At 36.4% G+C, this 24,549-nt stretch overlaps 1 protein-coding gene across 9 annotated transcripts in view; it reads right to left on the bottom strand.

The window, feature by feature from the left end:
• Positions 1–24,549, bottom strand: part of COLQ (collagen like tail subunit of asymmetric acetylcholinesterase) — a 68,269-nt gene that overhangs the window by 24,775 nt on the left and 18,945 nt on the right. For 4 of the 9 annotated variants that reach the window (XM_034402565.3, XM_034402561.3, XM_087892608.1 and 1 more), the window contains exons 3-12: positions 19,202–19,303; positions 17,889–17,933; positions 17,012–17,038; positions 16,147–16,218; positions 13,839–13,901; positions 11,870–11,896; positions 9,696–9,740; positions 7,789–7,824; positions 5,870–5,950; positions 1,734–1,794 (exon numbers count right to left, since the gene is read on the bottom strand). In XM_034402565.3, coding sequence (XP_034258456.1) covers positions 1,734–1,794; positions 5,870–5,950; positions 7,789–7,824; positions 9,696–9,740; positions 11,870–11,896; positions 13,839–13,901; positions 16,147–16,218; positions 17,012–17,038; positions 17,889–17,933; positions 19,202–19,303 — 559 coding nt within the window. The remainder of the gene's footprint in view (positions 1–1,733; positions 1,795–5,869; positions 5,951–7,788; positions 7,825–9,695; positions 9,741–11,869; positions 11,897–13,838; positions 13,902–16,146; positions 16,219–17,011; positions 17,039–17,888; positions 17,934–19,201; positions 19,304–24,549) is intronic. The other 5 variants (XM_034402564.3, XM_087892606.1, XM_034402562.3 and 2 more) reach the window with 4 other exon arrangements.

Below are 24,549 nucleotides of genomic sequence, written 5' to 3'. Positions count from 1 at the left end.
TAAATGGCAATAATTAGAAACACACATACAAACATACAATGTATTTTCCTTGAACAGAATATTTGGCTGGTTCACAAATTTAAACAGCGTTTAGTCATTTCAATTAAATTTACAATTTCTATATTTCCTTTTTGCCATATTTATTCCTCATCTATTTTTTTAAAAAAAACAATATTACCCTTCATCCTCATCTCTAATCTTAATCAAATTCAATTTTTCCCTTCTATTCTATATTATACCCCTTCCCATTGTCATCTATTTTTATATCCATCCTCACATTGGTTAATTATGTAATTATGTAATACAGTTGTTTAATACAAATTCAACATTTTAATATAAATCAATTAGTTATATAACTATCTTTTTTGTATATTAATCAATATGAACATGAATATTCCAATTATTTCCATGCAATCCAATTTCTTACAAATCAATTAATTATATTTACCAATAATAATAAACCAAATAATTTCCCCCATATATTCCTCCAAACCACAACTTAACCATTTCTGCTTTCAACACAATATACAATTATTAATAGTATCTCAATTATTACAATTCCCTAGTTAAATAGAGCTTTTTTTCTTTTGTGTTTTAAAATCTTGAACTCTCCTCTTTTGCCCAAAATTTCCCATTGTTTGCAGTTTTGTACCTACCTTTTTTGGTGAGGAAAAAGAAAAAGAAAACGAAAAAGAAAGAAATCTCTCTCTGCCTCATTTTGTCACGTTGCAGGTTTAGTTTCGCTTTCGCCTTTGTTTTCAGTATAGCTAGGGGGAAAGAAATCTGCTCCAGGAACTTTTTGCAGCTTTTTGCAGCTAATTAACCTAGCGGAAGCTGTTAACAAGGGCTGTTTTTTCTATTTTTGCAGGCATGGGTCTATTCATTTTTTTTTAACACTGATCAGCTGTAGGTCGGCCCTTTGAAGCCCCGCGGCAAGAGTTTAAAGAGTTTTTTTTCCCTCTAGCCATCAGCGGGGATTCAGGAGGCAGCCGGGACTCAGGAGGCAGAATGAAAAATCGGGACTTTTTTAAAACGCCGTGGGATGCGGGACAAATTGCTCAAAAGCGGGACTGTCCCGCCAAAAGCGGGACGTCTGGTCACCTTAGTTTTGGCACATCAGAAGAAATGGTTTTAGCTCAAAGAAAAACATGGTTTCCCAAACTTCAAAAGGGAGCATGATACCATGCTAAAATGCTGATATCATCTATATTTAGATGTTAATAATAAGCCTTACAATTCTACACAATGCTGAATTTACATTAAGATTAGCTACCAGAAAATGGATGAATGTATCAATAATCTTGAATTTAAGAAGAAAGATTGCAAAGTGACTGAAATCTCTGAATCTCTCTCTTATCTAGTTCAGACAGAGGGAGATAATCTGTTCCTTGTTTGATTTATCTCTCATATGATATCACATCAACTATCAATTTCACACTTATCATAGCTTCAAGGAGACAGAGGATAATACCATTCTGTTTTTCCTGCCACTGAACACCCTCCAGCATATAGTATCAACGGGGAGATATGCCATGTGATTTTAGCCATGGCAGTTTGCTTACCAAATTCCACCTATACTTCCCCAAAGCTTACTGACTCCAAAAATACTATCTTAAAAATATGAAATTCCTTCAGCTAGTGATTGAACAAGCATGGAAGGTATATTCTGTTTAGCATAATTATATTATAAAAATTAAAGCAGAAACGTAGCTATTAAGAAAGCTCAGTCTTACCTGCTATTAACTGTCCTGGTGGGCCTATACTTCCAGGGGGTCCTATGTCTCCTTTTTGTCCCTAAAAAAAGAACCTCATAACTATTTCCTTACATATATACTATAAGCTGTAACATAAAGGAAACTACAAAGTCTTAGGTAAATATTTTTCAAACCTGGCAACTTGAAGATTAACTCGAACTCCTAGAATTCCCCAGACAGCATGCCCCACACATCTACAGTTGTCAAGCTTAAAAAACAATGTCTTAAACCATAAATCTAACATGCCTGTTAATCCAAACAATAAAACTCTTCAGTTTGGTATTTCAAAGTAAGAATTTATTTGAAATAAAGTCAGTGAAATCAACCCACAGCTCCTCATGTCTCTTATATGTATGCATGTACCTATCTGAACAAAATATGCATTTATTTAGTGTCAAAAGATCTTCTTTATTTTCCTATTCTGTATTTTTCCCTAAATGGGCAATTTCTCCAAGACAAAAATAATGTTTGCTTAGGTATAGGAGAATCATTTTGTCAAACTCATTCATTTCCAGGAAAAATTAATTTACAAAGACATACTTTATTGCTGCCAAGCTGAGTTTGGCTGATTTTGAGAAGCTAAACAGGGGCAGATTGGGCTATTACTTGCTATCTGAAACTCCCAGGGATATAATTAGGAGGTAAAAAAAGTAGGAGACAATAAAAACCATAAAGCCATCAGGAGTCAGATTTGACTCAAAGAAGTGTTTACCTATTACTTGTAATAATTTATTGCTGTGGATAGATAAAATTATACCATCACAAGATCTGCTATAACAAAAGACCTAGGCAGTTTTTTGAAAGACCACAGAGATAAATGATGATGTTTCTGGCATGCAAGCTTTTAATGGAAGAGGGAATACACTGTTTAATGCCAATAGTTCCAACCAGTGGCTAAGAGTTATAGCAGTTGGCATTTCTTGCTTTAGTTCATATACTTCCACAGCAATGGCACTGTACAGCATTAAAATAAGCACTTGTTTTTGCTAATTGTGTTTTGATTTGTGTGTGTATTTTTGACTCAGTTTTGACTCCTGTCAATAACCTAAACTATTCATTGCAATTTTCTCAGCAATTTTTTTCAGAAGTGCTTTCCATTGTCTCCTTCCTAAGGCTGAGAGAGAGTGACTGTTCCAAGGTTATCCAACTGATTGTGCTTAAAGTGGGACTAGAACTCACAAAGTGGTTCCTAGCCTGGTGCCTTTAACCTGGTGCATTATGGACAACCATATTAAATCCCATAAGTTATTGGTATATAAAGCTGATTTGTAGGTTGACAACATAGAGTGTACCATGAATATATAAAATATAGAACAATAAAATTGGAAGGGTCCTTGGAGATCTTCTAATCCAATGCTCTGCTCGAGCAGTAGATTCTATAACACTTTGGATAAATAGCTATCCAGTGTCTTCTTGAAAACCTCCAATAACGATGCATCCACAACTTCCAAAAGTACGCCGTTCCATTTATTATTCTCACTGTCAGAAAATTTCTCCTTAACTTTAGGTTGGATTTCACTTTAATGATCTTCCACCTGTTACTGTCTTGCCCTCAGATGCTTTGGAAAATAGGTTGACTCCTTCATCTCTGTGGCAGCTGCTCAAGTACTAGAAGACTGCTACCATATTACCCCTAGTCCTTCTCTTCATTAGATTAGACATTCATAGTTTCCTCAACTGTTCATTATATAGTTTAGCCTCCACTCCCCTGATTTTTAATATAGATACAGATTAACAGAGTTGGAAGGAACCTGATAGGTCATCTAGTCCAATCCCCCGCCCAAGCAGGAGACCCTACACCAGTCTCTTCTTGAAAGCCTCCAGTGATGAAGCTCCCACAACTTCCAAATGCAACTTCTGATCCATTGGTTGGTTGTTCTTACTGTCAGAAAATTTCTCATTTCCAGGTGGAAGCTCTTCTTGATCAGTTTCCATCCATTATTCCTTGTTTAGTCATCAGGTGCTTTGGAAAACAGCTTGACCCCTTCGTCTCTGTGGCAGCCCCTCAGATATTGGAACACTGCTATCATGTCTCCCCTGGTCCCCTTCTCTTCACTAGACTAACCATGCCCAGTTCCTGAAACTGTTCATCATATGTTTTAGCTTCCAGTCCCCTAATCATCTTGGTTGTTCTTCTCTGCACTTTTCTAGAGCCTCAACATTTTTATAGTGTGGTGACCAAAACTGGATGCAGTATTCTAGGTGTGGTCTTACTAAAGCTTTATAAAGTGGTATTAGTACCTCACTTGATCTTGATTGTATCCCTCTATTAATGCAATTTAGGATTAATTCAATTAATTAATGCAATTTAGGCTATGCAAAGCTAATTCTAATACTACTCTAAGAAGAGCATGTTCTTCTCTTATCTCTTCCTGATAAAGTCTTTCACACAACATATGCTGATTCTGTAATTCTGATTCAGATTCTGATTTATTGTTCTTCTCTGCACTCTTTCTAGGGTCTCACATCTTTTTTGTATCCTGGTGACCAAAACTGGATGCAATATTCCAAGTGTGGGCTGACCAGGCAGTATAAAGCAGTACTATCACTTTATGTGATCTTGAAACTATCCCTCTGTTGATGCAACCTAGGACTGCATTAGCTTTTCTGGCAGCTTGGGCCCACTGCTGGCTCATACTTAAGTACTGGTCTACTAGGACACCTAGATCCCTCTCACACTTGCTACAGTTGAGCCACTTTTTCTATACCTGTGCATTTGGTTTTGATCTTTTATATATATATTTGCTTTGATCTTTTTTAAGGAACAGGAAAGTACGAGTAATACAAAACAATCATGTAGGAGTTTACAAAGGAACTAATTAAAACATTTATAGTCAATTGTTTATTATCTTTCATCAAGGAGGCTTAAAGCCACTACAAACAGAGATTAGCAAGATTCAAAAACAATTAATAAACAGAGAATGAGGGAGAGAAGAAATTGGAAAGCAGGGAGACAGAAGCAGACAAAGGTTGATGGCTATAGGTCTGAAAACAGGAGCATTTTCCTGCAAATATTATACATTCTCGAGACATTTTCCACCAGCAATAATAGAATTCCTAAAACTACGGCTACTGGAACAGAGTGTGTGTCATGCCTGTGATGAGGTTGGCCTATATATAGCCTGTCTTAGTGCATCTAACCTGAGAAGACTCCAAACATGAACTTAAAGGAGTCAATGAGATGAGCAAGATGCATCTCGGAATGGAAGTGGAAGTAACACCTTCTTAATTTAGCTGCCACCACAGGCATTAGATATGAGGACGTCAGCTGGCTTTAGAGACAGGAAATGGCTCAGTGGGTGAGAAGTGTCTTTCTTATTTAACAAATAGTTTTTTAAGTACACATCTCAGCTTCTTCCCAGTGATGTTTCAAAACAATATTTAATCTAAAGAAGGGTTAAATCGATGATGGCTATGAACATGAGATAACATAAATAAGATTAGTAGCCATAGTAATAGACTTGAATTATCTAAATTTTATTAGACTTTGTCACCCATTATCTTGAAGAGATTGTGGCAAGGGTGAAATCCAAAATTTTTCCCTACCGGTTCTGTCGGCGTGGCTTGGTGGGTGTGGCAGGGGAAGGATATTTCAAAATTTGGATTCCCACCCCACTCTGGGGCCAGCCAGAGATGGTATTTGCCAGTTCTCCGAACTACTCAAAATTTCCGCTATTGGTTCTCCAGAACCTGTTAGAACCTGCTGGATTTCACCCCTGGATTGAGGTGTAGACCAATGATCAGTTTTGGGGACAACAAATTTAATGCCAGCATAGCTTTTTGAGGACAACAGTGAGTGGAGAACACATTCAATTTAACAAAATCTTTAAGGAAAATATTTAAGTTACATGCTAGAAGCAATATTCCACCACCACCCCCCTGCAAGAAGCCATATTCCACCCTGCCCATCCACCCCCCAAAAAAGCCAGCATTGTGATCAGAACTAGGAGTATGAGGGTGGAAAATCAATCAATAAAATGTGATTTAGGGTATCATAAACAAGGCATTTATAGAAACAAAAAGTATCTAGATTTACATAAGAAAATTAAATATATAGTAAGGAAGTTAGGATTTAAAAAAAATAAACAAAACAAATTATAGTACAGGATTCCTACTTGTTTGCCTCGTTTCCCTGGCCGTCCAGTTGGTCCTCTGTGTCCTGATGCACCAGCTTCTCCCTTTGGACCCATTTCTCCCTTGATGGGGATGGAAAGGATAAAACCCAAATCTTCAGTGCAAAGATACACACTTGGTTATGAAACTGTCTTACTCAAAACTCAGCAGATACTCTCACACATGCCAAAAAGAGATCATTCTAAATTGCTTGTGTAAATAATATTAACTAAAATACATTTTCCTCAGAGAATATTTCCTTGAATGACTAATTAGTAAGCTGCATCTTAAAATGATGGGAAGAGAGTTAGAGAACCCTCAAGAAATAAATAATGATCATCACATAGATCAAAACTGACTGTCAAGTTTATGTGCTTTGCAGGCTCCTCTTATGAATCAGTTCTGCTAATGAACCCTGTAAACTTCATTTAGCAAGTTTAGCATGATACGAATACTGGACTATATAGTAGCTCCATTCACCTGAAAAAAAAAGCTTAATAAGGATATCATAAGTACACTAAATAATAAAAAGCTTCAGTCACTTTCTTTTCTCCTTGGTCAATGAAGCCACAATACAGTGCTTGCATCCTGGCACTGTAGGATGTAGCACTGTAGCACTGTACCAAACCATAGATACTTTTCTTACTGCACTCACTTTCAGAAATAGGAAACTAGTTGGACCTAGGTGTTAACCATCAGCCCAAATAAATGTGAACTCAGACTGCTCCCTCTACTCTGTTAGAGAAAAGGTTCTGGTAACTAAGCAGAAACGGACAAGCTAAAATCCGTAACTCACATAAAGCCTGTCCTTCTTTCAGATGGCTTTAAACCCAGGGTCAAATGGATGAACATGGGAAAGGAGAATGAGAAGACACATGAAATGCATGAAAGCGCCTAGTGTCCCATTCCCCAATTGCTTCACCCCTGCCTACTAGTAACATATGGACTCCATGGGGAGTTATAATTTTTCTCTTAGGATAGAGAAAGCAATTTTCCCTGAGCATTACTTGAACATCAAATTTAGAAATGAAACAGTGAGCAATAACATCAGCAGAACCAAATACCTTCCTTTTTCTACAACCATTCAAATGAATCTACTTTTTCTCCTTCAAATGATTAACTAGTGTGAAACCATCCTTAAGAATATTAATGGATCTTCTTGTAAAAGAAAATTTGGTCCTTACAGTTATGATCAGATGATTATTTTAACCAGATCTGTAATCAGTCTAAAAACTCATACATACTAATCATGCCAAAAATTCTCTAGTCCAAATGAAATGAACAAAAGCTGCATGACAGTTCAAGTTATTTAATTACACGAATTGTGAACTTTCCAATAGTTTATATTCTCAGCTTTTTAAACAATCATTCCAACTTCACTTTTTTACCTGGAACTGAATAGCTGAGACCCATACTAATCCCATTCTTTCGAATAATTAACAGTGTTTCTCAGTAACTTTAAGATGTGTGGATACAACCTCCAAAATGGCTGGGAAATTCAGGAAGTCCAGACATCTTTAAATTACTGAGGTGCAGTAAAACTGCAATGACCTAATTAGAAGCTGCCTAAATCTAATATAATAAGATTTAGATTTTGCTTCTAAAACTTCCTTAAACTTGGTTAACATACTTAAAATAGGTACAAAGTAGAGGCCAATAGATATCCTGCACTGACTACAGTTTACTTACCTTGTTTGGGGTGAATGGGGAGTGAAGGGAATCTATGCTCTTGTCTAAGTTTTCATAGTGGCAAGACAGATTTGAGTTGGGAATGAAGAGTACAGTCTAATTCATATTTATATTAAGTACCACTAAAGACAGTAATCTTAAGAGTAAATTGTCTCTCAAAATCCCTTTTGTAATATTAACTCCAACACATGTCCAACCTGTGCACAGACTGAGCATCCCTGATATACCTTACCTTTTGCCCCAACATTCCAGGGAAACCCATGTATCCCTGCAAAGAAAAAGTTGAATAAAAAAATGAACTATACTTTAATTAAAAGCTCAAAGTCTCAAGTCTCAAAGGTACTTTTTCAAAAGGCAATGTGGTTCTCATTCAAGAAGCTTCTTCAAGTTCTGACTGAAGCTTCTTGGATGAGAAGTGAAATGCCTTCAGGGAAATACATAGTCCAGTTGCTTTTTGAAAAAGCACCTTTGGGAAACCATGACCAAGATGACTGAGAATCTCCATAGACATTGATCTTCGATTTGTTTATTTCTTTATAGATCATTTACTGGTTGCCCAACTCAGACCATGTGACATATATATATATTAATATTAATAATCAACTAAAAGAAGATGGCATATTATACTAAAACTTACTAAAGCAATAAAATGGCAATGAGATACAAGTGAATGAGTCAACGTTTGATTTAGTGTAAAGCAGGTTGAAAATCTGTTTTTCTAATATTGTAGAACAGTTTTCTACTGTTAATGTACAATACTTATACCATATAATCTATTTGAATGATATAAGGACAGAGATAATTATAGTTATATTTAACCAGTCCTAGGTGAAGCAATTATAATTTGCATGAATTTAAATCAAATCAATTGTGCTGTTTTGACAATAAATAAGGATGACTGTGACTTTTAAGCATAGGTACATCTTAATTCATTTATTTTGATTTTATAACCTTGCCATTTTTCACCTATTATGCTAATTCTCTCTCTCCCTGATTTTGTCTTTATGACCATCCATTTTGAAAACACACCTGAGATTATATAATTTTGCACTCTGAGACGCCCCTTTAAATGTGCATTTCTTCAATTATCTATCACCGATTTATCTTCCCTATTCTTACCTTAGCCCCTGGCATTGTCCTAGAATAACATCTTAGAATTACATCTTTAATACACCAGAGCAAAACTTGTTTTGACAATATTGATCTTAATATATACACTGTGAATATGTGGTTTTGCATTTTAAGCTCACATAAATGAAACCTTAATCATGAAAGGAGAACAAAAGAGATCTTGTATTACTTGTACTGTTTAACATATGTTGCTATGCCCATGTACTTGAGAATAATCATAATTCTGTCATAGAAAAAGCTAGTGCAGTTTTAAATGCTGACATCATAAAATGAACACCTGTAATAATGTATTTCTTCAGTTGGCTATATCATATCTGCCAATCCTTGGTGGAAAATTTGACACTCTGCTGTGTTGACCTTAGACTTTGGCCCTATATAGTTATGATTTCCATTCTTGAAAAGAAATCCTGGGTTTTTAAGAGTCATCTAGAGCCAGAAGATATTTTTCAGATATAGCCTGATCAGCAAATGCAGGCTAGGGGATTAATGACAATTGAAATGCACAGATCTTCAAGTTGTCAAGTTTGAAAAAAACTGATATTGAGGAAGCTAAGCAACTCTTCCTTAAAGTCTTGAAATGAAGGGAAGCAACATGCAGCTAGAAATCAATCTTACAAATCTAGGACTTTATAAAGTTCCTTGTACAGAAGTTTCCAACATCCTAAGAAACATAACTCTTCTATAAATAGGGCAAAATGTAAAATGTTCACCTTGCCCACTATTTTTTAATCTCACCTTTATTATTTTTTATAAATAAAGGCAGCAAAAATATCTAATTCTCTCCTATTTTCTCCAGAACAACAGTCCTGTGAGATGAATTGGGCTGAGAGAAAGTGACTGGTCCAAAGTTATCCAACTGGCTCTCATGCTTAAAGTGGGACTAGAACTCATAGTCTCCTAGTTTCTAGCCTGATGCTAGATGCCAAGCTGGCCTGAAAAACTAAACAAGAAAAAAAATTACCCCTGGTCTGTATAAGATTGTTTGATATTATAGTAAGAAAATATTACCTTATCACCTTTGCTGCCTTTGACTCCTTTCTGTCCTTGAGCTCCCTGTGGAAAACGATATCAGAGCTATATAACACAGCAGTTAAAAGTATGATTCTGTTTCCTCCAATATCCAATATTAAATTAAATACAAAATTTCCACAGTCATGAAGGTATGTAAGGTAGATTTTTGACCTTCGATACAATGGCAGTAGCTATTTATTAGGGCTTGGGAATTCTGGGAGTTCACACATCTTCAAGTTGCTAGTGGTGAGAATTGCTGTTTTAGGTTTCTGCTCTTCCTCTTTGGAAATGATTTGGGCTCTAGGTTTGAGCAAGCCTAAAATTATAGGCTTGCTCAAACCTTAGTAGGAGAGAGAAATTATAATCTCTCTGCTACTAATTAACCCACATCTATTTTTCAGACTTTCACATTCGCTTGATGAAAAGTATAGCTGTTTAAAGAGTCTCACAAGTTTTAACAAGCTGAGTTCTAAAACAATTCTACTTTTCTGACAGTTCTAGGGTTGCCAGGTCTGCTTCCAAAAAATAGCGGACAAACGGGGGGTGGGGGTGGGGAGTTAAGTAGTAAAAAAATAAAAAATAAAAATTACAATTAAATTATATATTTTCTTACAAACATTTTAACACGTATTAAAATAATCACTTCAAAACTTTACTTAAAATTCAAAACATCAAATATATTATAATAATATGTAAAATATTAAATTACATTTTAATTTCATCATAAAGCTTTTGAATAAAAAAAATGTCCACTATTTTGTGAAAAAAAATAGTGAACATAATGTGAAAAAAGCGGACTGTCCGCTCAAATAGTGGACACCTGGCAACATTAGACAGTTCACACAGAAATCTGAAAAATGAAATGTTTCTACTTTAATGAATAGTAGAGATGTGGTAGGGTTGGGTCCACACAGGGGTTAAGGTTCCATAAGCATGAGCAGTCTGATGAAATCATTCCTTACTTGCTGATTTCCTCTGGGCACCTGGTTAGTCACTGGCTGTGGAATTTTACAGGAGAAGTAGGACTCAGCAATATGAAGAATCCTTTTTAAATGAAATACTGAATCCAAGCCGTGCTTCCCTTTGAAGTGCCAGACTGGAGCAAATCTCTCTACTCTACCAAAAAAAAAAACAACAACACAAACTTTTGTGTATATGCAGTCCCTGCACAAAAGTCCCTTTCTACTAGATCAGAGCAGTAGTGGACTGTCATTGAAATGATTCAAATTGAGAAAATGTTTTCTTCCTGAATTTAATACTTTCATAGTAGATGTCATTCAATATTATTTCAATTAAGGGCCTTGCTTGAACAGCAGTTGTGACATGTGTTTTCACTTTATAAGAAAAGAAAAAAGGTTATTGTTAGACAATAAGTTATAAGGAATGAATACTTGTGGAAAACAAGGATGATGGGGCAACTCAGAAGCAACTCACTATTTCAACCTTGCTTTTATTTCAGCACTAAATATATAAAGATGTGGAATAGGAGTAGTTTCTATCAGCCCAAGACAATGGACCTGTTTATTCTCTGTTGTGTTACATTGTTACAATTTTTCCTATTTAGATAAAGGTAAGAGTGTCAAATCTTTTGTCTGGAGAATTAGATCTTGGAACTAATTGGTAAGATATCTAAGAAATTATCTATCTAATAAATTATAGCCCAAGCGTTATTTTTCCTTAGATAATTATGTAATAAGAGCAACCATCCAGAATATAAACCTTGTTATAACTGTTCTGAATAGACTGTTCCCCAATAACTTGGTGGAGCAAAGAAAATTCTGTTTGTGTTCAGTTTCAGAGAATGCCAGTAATACTCTGCACAGCATTTAAAGCCTCTTTTAATTTGCTTTGCCATTTCTTCATTGTTTTATTCTATTCAAAGCCATTCAATGGGTGAATAGAAAGAAATAAACACTGTCACCATGTGATCAAAGTCACGCCCCCCTTTTATATGCATTGTATAAGGAAGGCATATGAGAAAGGTCAGGTCAATCATGCAGTTGCTGTCACCATCATATATATATATATATATATTGACCCCTCTCTTTAATCTCTTCAACCTACTTTACTCCTGAATCAAGTAAAAGTGGCCATTTTTAATATCAACTGGATGCAACATACTTATTTATATAGACTAGTACCAAGTGCTTATTAGTAATTTTATCACTCACCTTTTCTCCGGGACCACCTGTATTACCCTAGAACAAAATTTTGAAAGACAAAAGGAAAACGTAAGTAGTGACAGCATCATACCTCAACCTAGAAGTCAACACAATAAATCATGTATAGTAGACTTGATATTGCTTTGAATGTTTAATAAGAAGCAATAGTCAGTGCAAGAATTAGCATAATTATAGTTACATAAATCTATGTGATTAATCATTATAGTCACCTCTTTCCCTTATCTAGCATCTCTGACATTGTCTTTTATTGGGCTTCCAGTTAATTTCTAATCCTTTGTAGCAACCTCTACAAGCATTTTAATGACACATTTAATCTTAAAACTGTCACTGAATTCACATACTGTAAAACTGTGTTAAATGTTTAAAAAATGAAGTTGATATGTACCTATTTCATATAAATGCAGATGAACATTAAATATAATTTTGAAACATGGTATTTTTTTTTTATTTTTTTTTTAAATTTGATTTATATGCCGCCCTTCTCCGGAGACTCAGGGCGGCTTACAATGTGCTCAGCCAGTTGGATCAAACAATCCTCATATAATAAATATGCCTGTTTTTCAGAATTATTGCTTTTAAAATGTACATGCAATCTTTTGATCTATAGGCCATTAAAATTATTTCTAAAAATTAAGGAACTATAAAAGAATTATCTCTCACATATGAATATGGCATACTACTTTCTATTCTTGTTTCTCTATATATCATTAGAAAAGCAGGTCAGGATATCTACATGTTAATGTATTTCCAGCTTGTCTGTATATAAATGGACTTAAAAGCAGTTAAGTCAATTGTGTATCAAGACATGTTAATGTAACAGATGTTAAATAAATATATAAGTAAGCGAATAGCCCATTGGGTCAGGAAAAGACAAACGGTACATGTAACAATGCAAAAAAAAAAAACCCAACAAACCATCAGCTTAGGGAAAACTTCCTAAAAACTGTAAAGGATATAATTCTGAGGATTTAAGCGCTAAATAACATTTAGTCTAGCTGTTTGGAGGTGAATATGTAGCATGTGTAGCATGTAACTCTCCTTTACACTTTACACTATTTTTCTGGACACAATGTCCTTACATCACAGATGTAAGAGATCCAATTCCTTACTTTGTAAAATACTTTCCCATTCTACGTGTAGTTTTTTTTAAAAAAAGAAATCAACTATGGCCATAGAGCAAGGGTGTCAAACTTGCAGCCCGTGGGCGGATGCGTTATACGCTGGCCACGCCCATGCATGGTTTAGCACAGGTGGGGGGAAGTCATGATATCTCACGTGATGCCGCCATGGCAATGCAAATTTGGCATCCCTACCATAGAGAGACTTTTAAAATGTAATAAAAAAGTGCACCTGTATTTTTGTGAGGAAGAATTTTGTAAAGGAAGTAGCTGAGAGCAGAAAGATGTAAGACTCCTATTCACAGTGCCTAGTGACCAGGTTCAAAGTCAAACTCAGATATTTGTTTTAATGTAAACTCAAAAACAAAACAACAATTGCATGTTAAATACATTGAATGAATAAATGTACAAATGAATAAATAAATGTGGTCATAGCCAGAATACTTCATTCATTCATCCATTTTTGTACTAAAAATACATTTAATAGATTGTGTAGCTCAGCCTTAAGAGTATCTGCAGGAGTGGATGCAAAAAAATCAAGATGACAGCCATGATCACATTTATCAAAGCCTCACACCTTTTCCGTATGTTTTAAACATGTGATTGCAGCCATCATATTTAATTTTTGGAGTCCACCCCTTTTTCCCTTGCAACTGCTTCTGTTCAACCCATGTACACTATTATATTGCTATAAGATATCTAATAAAGAAGAACGGAAGAACAAATATTTCCACTCCCAAAATCATAAATTCTATCTGTTTACAACATACAACAATTAGCTTCTAATCCAGTAGTTGTTAGACCTTGAGAAAGAGAACATAGTGCTTGGAATAACAAACCTTGAAGCCCATTGGTCCTCTTATACCTGGCAATCCCATCAAACCTAAATCTCCCTTTTCACCCTAAAAGAAACAATAAAGAAAATTACTCATAATGGCCAGGTTTTATTGCAATGGTTGCACTAGTTGACAGCTGAAGAGAAATTTGTGCCATTTCAGTATTTCTTAACGTATCCATATCATGGAAAATTACAATACATAAAATGAGTTCAACACAAATTTTTTGCACGGACAGTCAGCAAATGAGCATAGACTGCTCAGATTTCTCCCTTGCTTTTCTTAACTTTGGATATAATTAACCTGGATGGCACTGAGCCAATTTGATGGTTTGTATCACAGGGTAAGGCAGAGGTGGGCAAGTTCTGATGGCCATTTATTTTTGAAAGGGGAGACAAGAAGATTCAGTGGCCGTGAAACATTTAGGAAAATTTTCTATCCCATTTTTTAAAGGGTGTTGAGCTAATTTAGGTTTATGCTCCAAAATTTCTGTATTTCTGACACTAGGAAACTATCCCACCAGTTGTCAGCAATCACGTTGCCAAATTTCCTGATGGGTGAAAGAGTTTGCAACAAAGAGGGCCTCTTCTTGTGCTTTCAATGAACATTTTGTCAATGATTTAGTGCTCCCTGGTAATCTCCCATTCAAGTATTAACCAGACACACTGAGTATGTGATTAGCTTCCTACTGACCACCTGTAGCCAACACTCCCACTGCCTTCTCACAGATGCTCTGAAGAAGAAAACATGTTCTGATTGATATAATAATGTCGACCCATAATTTCACTACTTTTATAAAGACAACAATAGATAGATATTTTTACCTGTAAAGGATGTTTGTAGCTCAGGGTTGAAATGAGGGGTCCTTGGTGCTCTTGTTTGATTTCTTGCAGATGTTTCAGTACCCAAACTAGGTAACATCATCAGAGCTAGTAAGGAGTGGGGTTTGTTCTCAATTTGTATTCTAGTGGCTTGCCCAGTTGGTGTTGGTGGGAGTGGTTTTGGTGGTTTGTTGTTTTTGGTTGGGCTGTTTACTGCTGTTTGTTTGGCAGTTCTTTGATCAGAGTATTGTTCACATCTTAATTGTTGGTCTAATGTTAATCTTTATGTTGAATTCTGCTCATCTGGATGTTGAATGCTGGTGGGAAGATGTTTTGGTCTCCTTTTTTGGCTTATTGTCTGTTTTGAATAGTTTCTTTGTTTATCTCTATGTGCCTGTTGATCATCGATTTGTCTGAGTGCCAATCTTCCAGAAATTTTCTAGCATTTTTGGATTTTGCTTGATCAAGGATGGTCAGGGTTTTCCAGTTGAAACTATGGTTAAATTTGTCGATACGTTGTGAAATTAAAGAGTTTTCATCATGTCTTCTGACTGCTAGTTAGTGTTCATGGATAAATTCAGCTAACCTTATATCTGTTTGTCCTACATAGTGACTGTTACAATCTTTAGACTGTACATTGCAGATGACTCCTGTTTTTCTTCTGGGACTGCTGGGTACTTTGGTTTACCTAGGATATTTTGGAAAGGTTTAGTTGTTTTGTGTGCTATGCTGAGGTCATGTAGTTGCAATAGTCGGTCGGTGATTTCTGAGATGTTTTTGAGGTATGACAGTGTTATCCTTTTTACAGCTTGGGTGGGTTGTGCTATATTGGGTTGAGCGGTCAGGCACTTTTTTGATGAAGTTGCATAGATATCCATTTTGTTAGAAGATGTTATATAGATGATCTGTTTCTTTTTTCTGCTGTTCATTGCTGCAATGTGTTTGTGCTCATCTAAACAGTTCTTACACAGCTTCTCTTGTGGGAAGTTGGATTATTACTTTGGCAGTGGAGCACTTGGTTGGTATGGATGGTTTTTCAGTACACCTGTGTTTTAGTTTGCCATTGCACTCTCTGGTGATAAGAATATCCATGACAGGTAGCGTGTTATTTTCTTCTTCCCTTGTGAATTAGATTCCTTTGAAGATGTTGCTGGTGGTTTGCTAATTGGTCCTTTTTTATTATGGTAAAGTTGTTGTCTAAATACCTGATCCATATTTTGGGTTGTATATGTAGGAGTGCTATCAATTGCAGACAATTCCAGAAATATATACCTATTAACTCTATATGAATAATTAATTTCAGTTAAACTTTGTTGTTACATGAAATATGATGTTTGGACATCATCTGCCCAAAGCACACAACAGATTTTTCAAACTCATCGTTTATTAGCAACCTTCCTTTATAGGAAATACCTTGGGTTTCAATAAGATTATAATTTACATTATAAATAGGCTGATTGACAAATCACTCATCAGTAGCTTAATCTTACCTTTAGTCCCATTGGGCCAGGCCATCCAATAGATCCTGGCATTCCAGGGACACCTGGAGGACCTCGACTGCCCTTCAAAAAACAGAAGATGGAGTAAATGAAATGAAATTAATTAAATTAAATTAATCAGGTATAATAGCATGGGTTTTCACATAATTTCAACATTCAAAATGACTGTAATGGAGTAACTTCAACTAGAAATCAGTCACCTACATTACATACACAATCAGAAATTCTCCATGACCATGGAGCACCCAGAAATCCAATGTGCTCATACCTTCCTCATCTGTCACTTCATTGCAGCCATTCCACCAGATTTCAGGAAAGGGAGAATTAGATCTGGCAAGTAAATGGCTGTTGGAATAGGAAGATTTTGGCCAGGAAGTGAAAGAGAAAGAGAGCCTAACAGATTTCTTGGGACCGGAAGAACTTCTATTTCAACTATAGAGAATAGATATGTGATATCTATGTATCTCAGATTAATGCATGTTTATCAGTGTTTAATATCATGTAGAATGTTTATAACATATCTATATGCCTTAGCATATACACAAAATCAGCCTTCCCCAACCTGAACTCATTTTAGATGTATGGACTTCAATTTTCAGTATTCTCAGCAATGCCAATATTGATTGGAGGATTCTGGCCACTGAAGTTCACACCTGGAATTAAATAAAGTTGGGAAAAGCTTCTAGAAATCAGCCTTCCCAAATGTGTTGGACTACAACTTCCATCACCCACATCTAGCATGACCTTGTTGAATGGAAGTCAGGGGTTGCAGTCCAACACACCATGAGGGTACCAGGTTGAAGATGGTTGCCACAAGCCTTGTAATGTAAGAGATCTTATGCATTTTGTCTTATACCTTTCTTCCTGGTCTTCCAATCTCACCCTGTCAGAGAAAATAATACATCAGTAGGAGTCACAAACAATTTGAATGTAGCTGGACATTTTTAATTTGGTTGATTATCAAGAACAGAGGAAAGCAGCATGTGACAGATTCCTATATTCTTTTTTTATATTCAAGACTTTTGTTAATCAGACAGATCACACTTCTTGGGACCAAGATAGAAACTCATAAAATGAATATTGGGGGGAAAACACTGAGACTCTTCCAGGTTTTTGGGGAGACAAGTTTGGGGGGGAGACCAGATGACTTCCCTAACTTGGCTGGGAAAAATCTGTAAATGTGTTTAGATGACATGGTTAGATTGTTCTTTGTCTGAACAGAAATCTTGCACAATCAAGATTCTGACCATCCAGAGGACATAAAGGATCTTCAGTAAGTCAAAATTGAAGCTTCTCTTCAACCTTTCCAATTCAACCTACAATGGTCAAGGGAAAAGGCCAGAACCAGAAGGTGCTTTCCCAAGTCCCACTATTGAGATATGAAGACAATCAAATCTGGATTACAAAAATCTAGATGGCAGCAAATATTTAATTTCTGAATCTCTTTGCTGCCATCTAAATTGATTTTTTGAAGCCCAGATCTGCATGCCTTAAAATACGATCTCGTATTCTGATATGCTTTGTTTAAAGTAGGCATTTCTGCTGCAAAAATCCAGACTTAGATGGTAGCGAAGAAATTTTAAAAAATACCCTCTTTGCTGCCATTGGGTTTTAAAGATGACCATTTCTACAACGATCAGCATAATCAGCTTGCATTCCATATTTGCATACTTGTATGAACAAATTCCCCCAAGCTTTTTTTTTTACATTAACAAAACAACTTTGGAGCTTACTTTTACTCCCTTTGGTCCTTTCACACCAGGAATACCTTGTGGGCCCTAAAAATAGAAGTACGGTGTTTAAATATTGTCATCATGCAATTTGTTCACTGACTTGTCAGTGATAACTTGTGACTCAACAGAGCTTTTCTTATTTCTTCTTGAAAGAATATATACCAAGTTTAGACACTTCAATTTGTCTTTAATTTGGACAGAAAACTTCATATGCAACATGGTTCATGTCTGTTTAGAGCAGCCTCTACTATTTTGGCCTCATTTAATGTTCAGTTTTTAGGACTTTTTAAAGATGCTTCCAAAAAGGCTTTTATTGTCCAACCTCCTGATAAAACTCTGGAATTTTGTTAGTGACTCAGAATGACATTTTCTTACCGTTGTAACTCTGTCCTTTGTCTTCACATCTGCCTACATATTTGTTTCTAGAAATATTCCTTAAGGAACAGTTAGGCTGTGCTTTAATTTGGTAGAATTTGGAGCATTTCATATAGAAACACTACGTAAAATACAATGAAGAGATTGGATGGAAGCATAACATCTAGAATTTGGAGTGGGAAGCAATTCTGTTTTAGCAGAAGTAGAAAAACCATTTTGGTTACAGTTAGATTGGGCTCCCAGAACTGGCTCAGATGGTAATGAAGCTGGCAAGCACATCTGCCTGAACCTTATGCTACAACAATGGGGAAACTTAAAAAGAAAGTATGTGGCAACAACAGCCATGTTAGATTTCCAGACCCCTGGATATGCTGAGAGGGGACATATGGGGACATATAGGCACCGGTTCAGCCCTAAATGTGCCACTGCCTCCACTAGACCATTTTCAAAATTAGGCATTTCAGTAGAAAATCAAAGTTTGCCTAAGTCTCAAAATCAAATAGAGGTAGTATGATCAAAGAGTAGCAAATAATTATAGTTTAAAGTGAATATTTCTGAAACTTTTAATGTTTTTTTCTTTGTTTAAGACAATCTGGACGCATCAAACAAGAGCTAAGATTTCAAAATCATAGAATTTTCATGGACCTATAGAAAGACTGGATTTCTTACTTATTTATATAATTTATTTAATATTTAATTACTTATATTTCTATTTAAAAAGCACTGAAAGCACCTTTTGCCTTAATGGTTCAAGAAGTATATTAATCAAATGAAGGCCCTATAAATGTAATTTATAAAAAGAGGTTGCTTTCTTTGCATCATTCCCCATCTTCCTCTCATTGTGCCCCTTCTATTCTTCCATGCCATCTGACAAAGTAACTTATCAGAAATCGTGTCCCTGGTGACCACATTTTGTCCTTCCAAAATAAAGTACTAACCTGGGGGCCAGGAGGTCCTGGGGGGCATACAGATTCTGCACAAGGAGATTGTGTTATCTGAAGCTCTTGACACAAGTTTTTCAGATCCAGAGAAAACAACATCTAAGAAATTAAAAGTAGGAGGGGAGGCACAAAAGGACATAGAAGGTAAAATCTGCTTTGAGTTGAGTTTAACTCTTGATAACTTTATGGATATATCCATGCAATTTTCTTACTAAGAGCATGGAAGGGATTTGCCATTGTCTTTTTCTGGATGCTTAGCTAAAACTTCGATAATTCTATTTTGGCTTCCCATCCAAGTATCAACAACGCCTGACTTTACTTAGTTTCTGAGAGCCAATAAAGTTTGAGCCAATAAATAATAAATAAAAATAAAAGTTGATGAGGTTGATATGTTGAATAAAGTCCCACTAGAATTGAACTTGATGACTAGGAACTTCCTGATATACAGTATTCATGTATTTATTTCTTAGCAATATTACAAAATAATTTGTATGGTCTGTTCCTGGAATGTCTTTTCAGCTTCCTAATTCTTCCCATAGTTTCCTGGAGATCTTACATCCAAAAATTAACTGGGTCCAATCCTGTTTAGCTTCCCAATATAAATGCCCAATATACATGAGCATAGTCCAATGTCAGAACAGATGAATAAATATTTGTATATTTAGCACCCACATGCCTCTTTCATCCATTCATGGGTCATCTAGATATTTTCCAATTTCTGATTTCCCAAGTTTTATCCAACATTTTTGGAAAAAGAATTCTAGCTCAATAACTGGGTTCCCTTCGCACTAAGCAATGGTTTGATGCATAATCTAGAAATAGCTGGATTCACCTATGACACTAAACTCTACATCATGGTTTACATGCCACAAAGGTCAACATGCGAAGCAGTGGTGGGATTCAGCCGATACTGTTCAGTTCAGGCGAACCGGTAGTGGTGACTGCGGTAGACTCCGCCCACCCGTTCGGATGTAATGCCGTCCTATTTCATCACATTTTGGAGACCGTGGGCATGCACGGAAGGTGCTTGTGTGAGCAAAGAGCATGCGCAGAAGGCCAAGTAAATCCCACCTCTGATGCTAAGCCATAGCAAGATTTATCCTTTGTGGGAAATAAGGCTACCAGTGGTTATAAGCCATTTCCGTTACTAATAGAATAGATGTTTCTGAGTCACATGAGTTGCTACTGAGTTCACATATGTGTATGCTAGTTTGGCCTCTGTGAAAATAAAATACTAGACTACACTGGATTTCGATCTGGCTGTTCTCACCTTCTTTCTACAACACAGCTTCCTCAACCAAAATAGACCTTCCTGCTTGTAGCAAAGTTGTCTCAGTCTTCCATCCTTCTGACGTTGGTAAAAGGAGGATCCAGATTGTTGGGGGCAATATGCAAATAATGCTTCTACATTGCAAACCTCCCAGAGAGTGTTGCAAAGCACTATGGAGTGGTATATCAGTCTAAATACTATTGCTGCATGGGAACATCGAGGAGCCAATAGGGCCCACAACTAGAAGTTACCTATACAGTTTGTATTTTCCATGTAAGTTTCATTTATTTTTATTTATTAAATTAAATGCCATTCATCTTACTATTGAGGGAGATACTGAAACATTATTGGTCAATGTAGAGCATGTACTGAAAAAAGAAAAAGGATACACTATTACCATTCTTCAGTGCAAACTCAGTTGCATGAAAATATATCCTAGGGTGGGTCAAATTTTTCAATTTTCAAATTCCAAACATCCGCGGTGCTCAAAAATTGTGACATGTCTTGGGGATTGTAAAGATATTTTGGTTACTTTAATATAATGTAGATGTGCTTGGTAAGTAACTACATAAATCTAATAACTTTTTAACATTTTGTTTGTTTAATCATATATCCTTAGCACAAGGTTCCTTTGATGCAACCTCACTGGAATTATTGACTTCTTTGTGCTGATTTTTTATGACAATCTATTATATTCTTGGTTTTGTTGCTATAATTCTTCCTATACTATTGCATGTTCTATAATGTTCACCCACAGTTCTAGGGCAGCTTGTGGGATGTTAGGAGGAATTCAAGGAAGAGGGTAGATTAAATCTCAATTATGTTCCTTCATTTGCAATGAAATAATGGCAGTCTATTAGAAAGGATGCTGTGGTGAAGAAACATTAAAACTAATATCATACAAAGATTGGGAAGTCCTCCAATAAATGTGACATGATATAATGAATTTATGCAACTATTAGAAACTGGATATGACTGTAGGACATTTTGTCCAAAAAGGAACATCTTTTTTTTTTTTTTTTATTGAAAAGGTTTTCAAATACAAATTTTCCCCCCTTTTTCCCCCCCCTCCCCCCCTCCCTAACCCCCCCTCCCCACCCTTCCCCCCCTGTGACTTCTTCGTAACAAAAAAAAACCCTAATTCATAACAGATTACTTACTCCCTCCTCAAAATACTGACCTTTACTTACTAAAAGTATTATAAATCCCCCTTTATCCATACATTTCAGAAAAGAAGAAGAGAAAAAAAACAAAAAAAAAACAAACACATTATACTATAACTATTATAAAATAACTTCTAATTTAGCATAATAGTGTTTTATATCTATACATTATTGCAACAATTCAAAACCACCTTCCACTTTAAGACTATACGATAAGTCCTACTTTAGTAACATTTCAAAGCGGGCTCCCCATAAAATCTAATTTAACATTTATTCCACTCTATCCATTTCCTCCACTCCCCTAAATGTATCACTTAAAAATCCCTTTTCTTAAACTAATCAGTCTGTAGCTAGCTTATTCACCCACTGTCTTACAAATTTACCATACACAACAATTCTTGATATCTTTAATTCACTGCCCACACTACTTAAAAATATATATATATATATATTCCATTATATCTAAATAAAAAAAGAAAAGACAATAACTTTAAATTTATAGTCCATATAATATCTTCTTGTAGTCTTTCCACTGGATTGTTAAAGCCAACATCCATAATAGGGTAACATAGCTTGCTGATGCAACAGTTTATTCAAGATCTCCAATCATATCTGCCCCCATCAGTAGTAAACATCTTCTCAAAAAGGAACATCTTGATATTCCAATAAAGATACATACTCTAAATCAATTTCATGGGATCCTTATTTGCTTCTGATTTGTAACTTATTTATTTATTTTTACATCTAGAAGCCTGTTGCCTATGCACTCTTGAGATACAGATATTAAATCACATTTTTATGAATGGCAAATTGAATCTAATCGACTTATTCTATCTGAAATGAAGATGACCCTGTCTTTAAGGTTACATCATCTCCCCCAAAGTAAGATGTAAGATGAGATAGATGGATGGATGGATGGATGGATGGATGGATGGATAGATAGATAAATAGATAGATGATAGATAGATAGATAGATAGATAGATAGATAGATAGATAGAGGTAGATAGATGATAGACAGATAGATGATGATGATGATAGACAGACAGACAGACAGACAGACAAACAGACAAATAGATAGATAGATAGATAGATAGATAGATAGATAGATATAGATAGATAGATAGATAGATAGATAGATAGATAGATAGATAGATAGAAACAGATATACGTAGGTCTTTGGTTATTCGGGTTTTCTCCCGTGTAAAATTGGAAATGTCTTGGCAACATCGACGTTTCGAGACTTCGTCGAAACATCGCCAAGACACTTCCAATTTTACGTGGGAGAAAACCCAAATAACCAAAGACCTATATACAAACATCCACGAAAACCTCAGAAAACAAAAACAGATATATATATATATATATTCATAGACAAAAACCCCTGTACAAACCCCAGCTTCTCTACCTTTCAATCAAGCCTTACCAATTCAACTAAATAAAACCCTTCAACACACCCTTTTGGAGTGAGTGTTCATCAGTATGCTGATGACACACAGCTATACATCTCCACCCCAGACCACCCCAATGATGCCCTTGCTGTGATGTCCCGTTGCCTGGAGGCCGTGCGGATCTGGATGGGGAGAAACAAGCTCAGACTCAACCCCTCCAAGACCGAGTGGCTGTGGCTTCCGGCGTACCGGTATAGTCAGCTGGTACCATCACTGACAATAGGGGATGAGATCTTGCTCCCCACAGAGAGGGCCCGCAACTTGGGTGTCCTCCTGGATTCACGGTTATCTTTAGAAGATCATTTGACGGCCGTGGCCAGGGGTGCCTTTTATCAGGTTCGCCTGATCCACCAGTTGCGTCCCTTTCTGGATTGGGACGACTTGCGCACGGTCACTCATGCCCTAGTTACCTCCCGTATGGACTACTGTAATGCTCTCTACATGGGGCTCCCCTTGAAAAGCACCCGGAGGCTCCAACTGGTCCAGAACGTAGCCGCACGGGTGATTATGGGCGCAGCTCGTTACGCCCATGTAACACCTCTCCTACGCGAGCTGCACTGGCTCCCGGTGGTCTTCCGGGTGCGATTCAAGGTGTTAGTTATCACCTTTAAAGCGCTCCATGGCTTAGGACCTGGGTACCTACGAGACCGTCTTTTGCCACCAATAGCCTCCCACCGACCAGTTCGTTCTCACAGGGAGGAACTACTGAAGTTAAAACACTCTTCTAAATGATGTCCATTAGAAGAACTGGTACCTTCCATTTCCTCATTTCTTTCAATCCCATTGTTTTTAGTATATGTGCTGCTGAAGTGAGTATTCAATCCCATCATTTTTGACATAGGATTATGCTCCACTTAATTTGACAAGCAATTATAGCACACCTGCAATATTATGTGAGACCTGTTTGGAAGCATTTTAAGCATTAGGATGTTACACAGAATCACATTTTTCTACTTGCATTTATAGCAGCAGTCCCCAAACTTCCCAGCTTGGCGGCCTGACACGGGGGGTGGGGGGAGTGGGGATGGTTCAGTGTGAATGATGGCCCACTTGCATGGCCCAGTTCTGCAGTCACAGCCTACAGGTTGGGGACCCCTGGCTTATAGGACTTGAAGACAGGTGAAAATTTGTTGCACAAACAGTTTGGCTTACAATGAGATGGAAACAGTTGATTGATAACAATTGTTCAGACACTTTGCAAATTAAGTGTCTCTCATGAATGTCTTGTCTTCTTATGCTCTTTAATATGTGGAAGCCATATATTGCTTTCCATTACTACATAAGTCATGCAGGTTATCCTAAATATGGGGCAATGGGTAAGTAGGCAGGTTGCAAAAATAAATATTCTGTTGGCTTGAAACCCCAAGATGCAGAGGTTGAAGCCATATTGATTAATCTCCAATACAAATAAAACCAAGAGCAAACATAAGCCAGGATGGCATGAATTTTATATAGGATCAGAA

The sequence above is a fragment of the Pantherophis guttatus genome, chromosome 4 (assembly GCF_059756535.1).
Source record: "Pantherophis guttatus breed Tessera chromosome 4, ASM5975653v1, whole genome shotgun sequence".
Taxonomy (NCBI): domain Eukaryota; kingdom Metazoa; phylum Chordata; class Lepidosauria; order Squamata; family Colubridae; genus Pantherophis; species Pantherophis guttatus.
The sequence above is the reverse complement of the archived record's forward strand: the minus strand, read 5'-3'. Positions and strand labels throughout refer to the sequence as shown.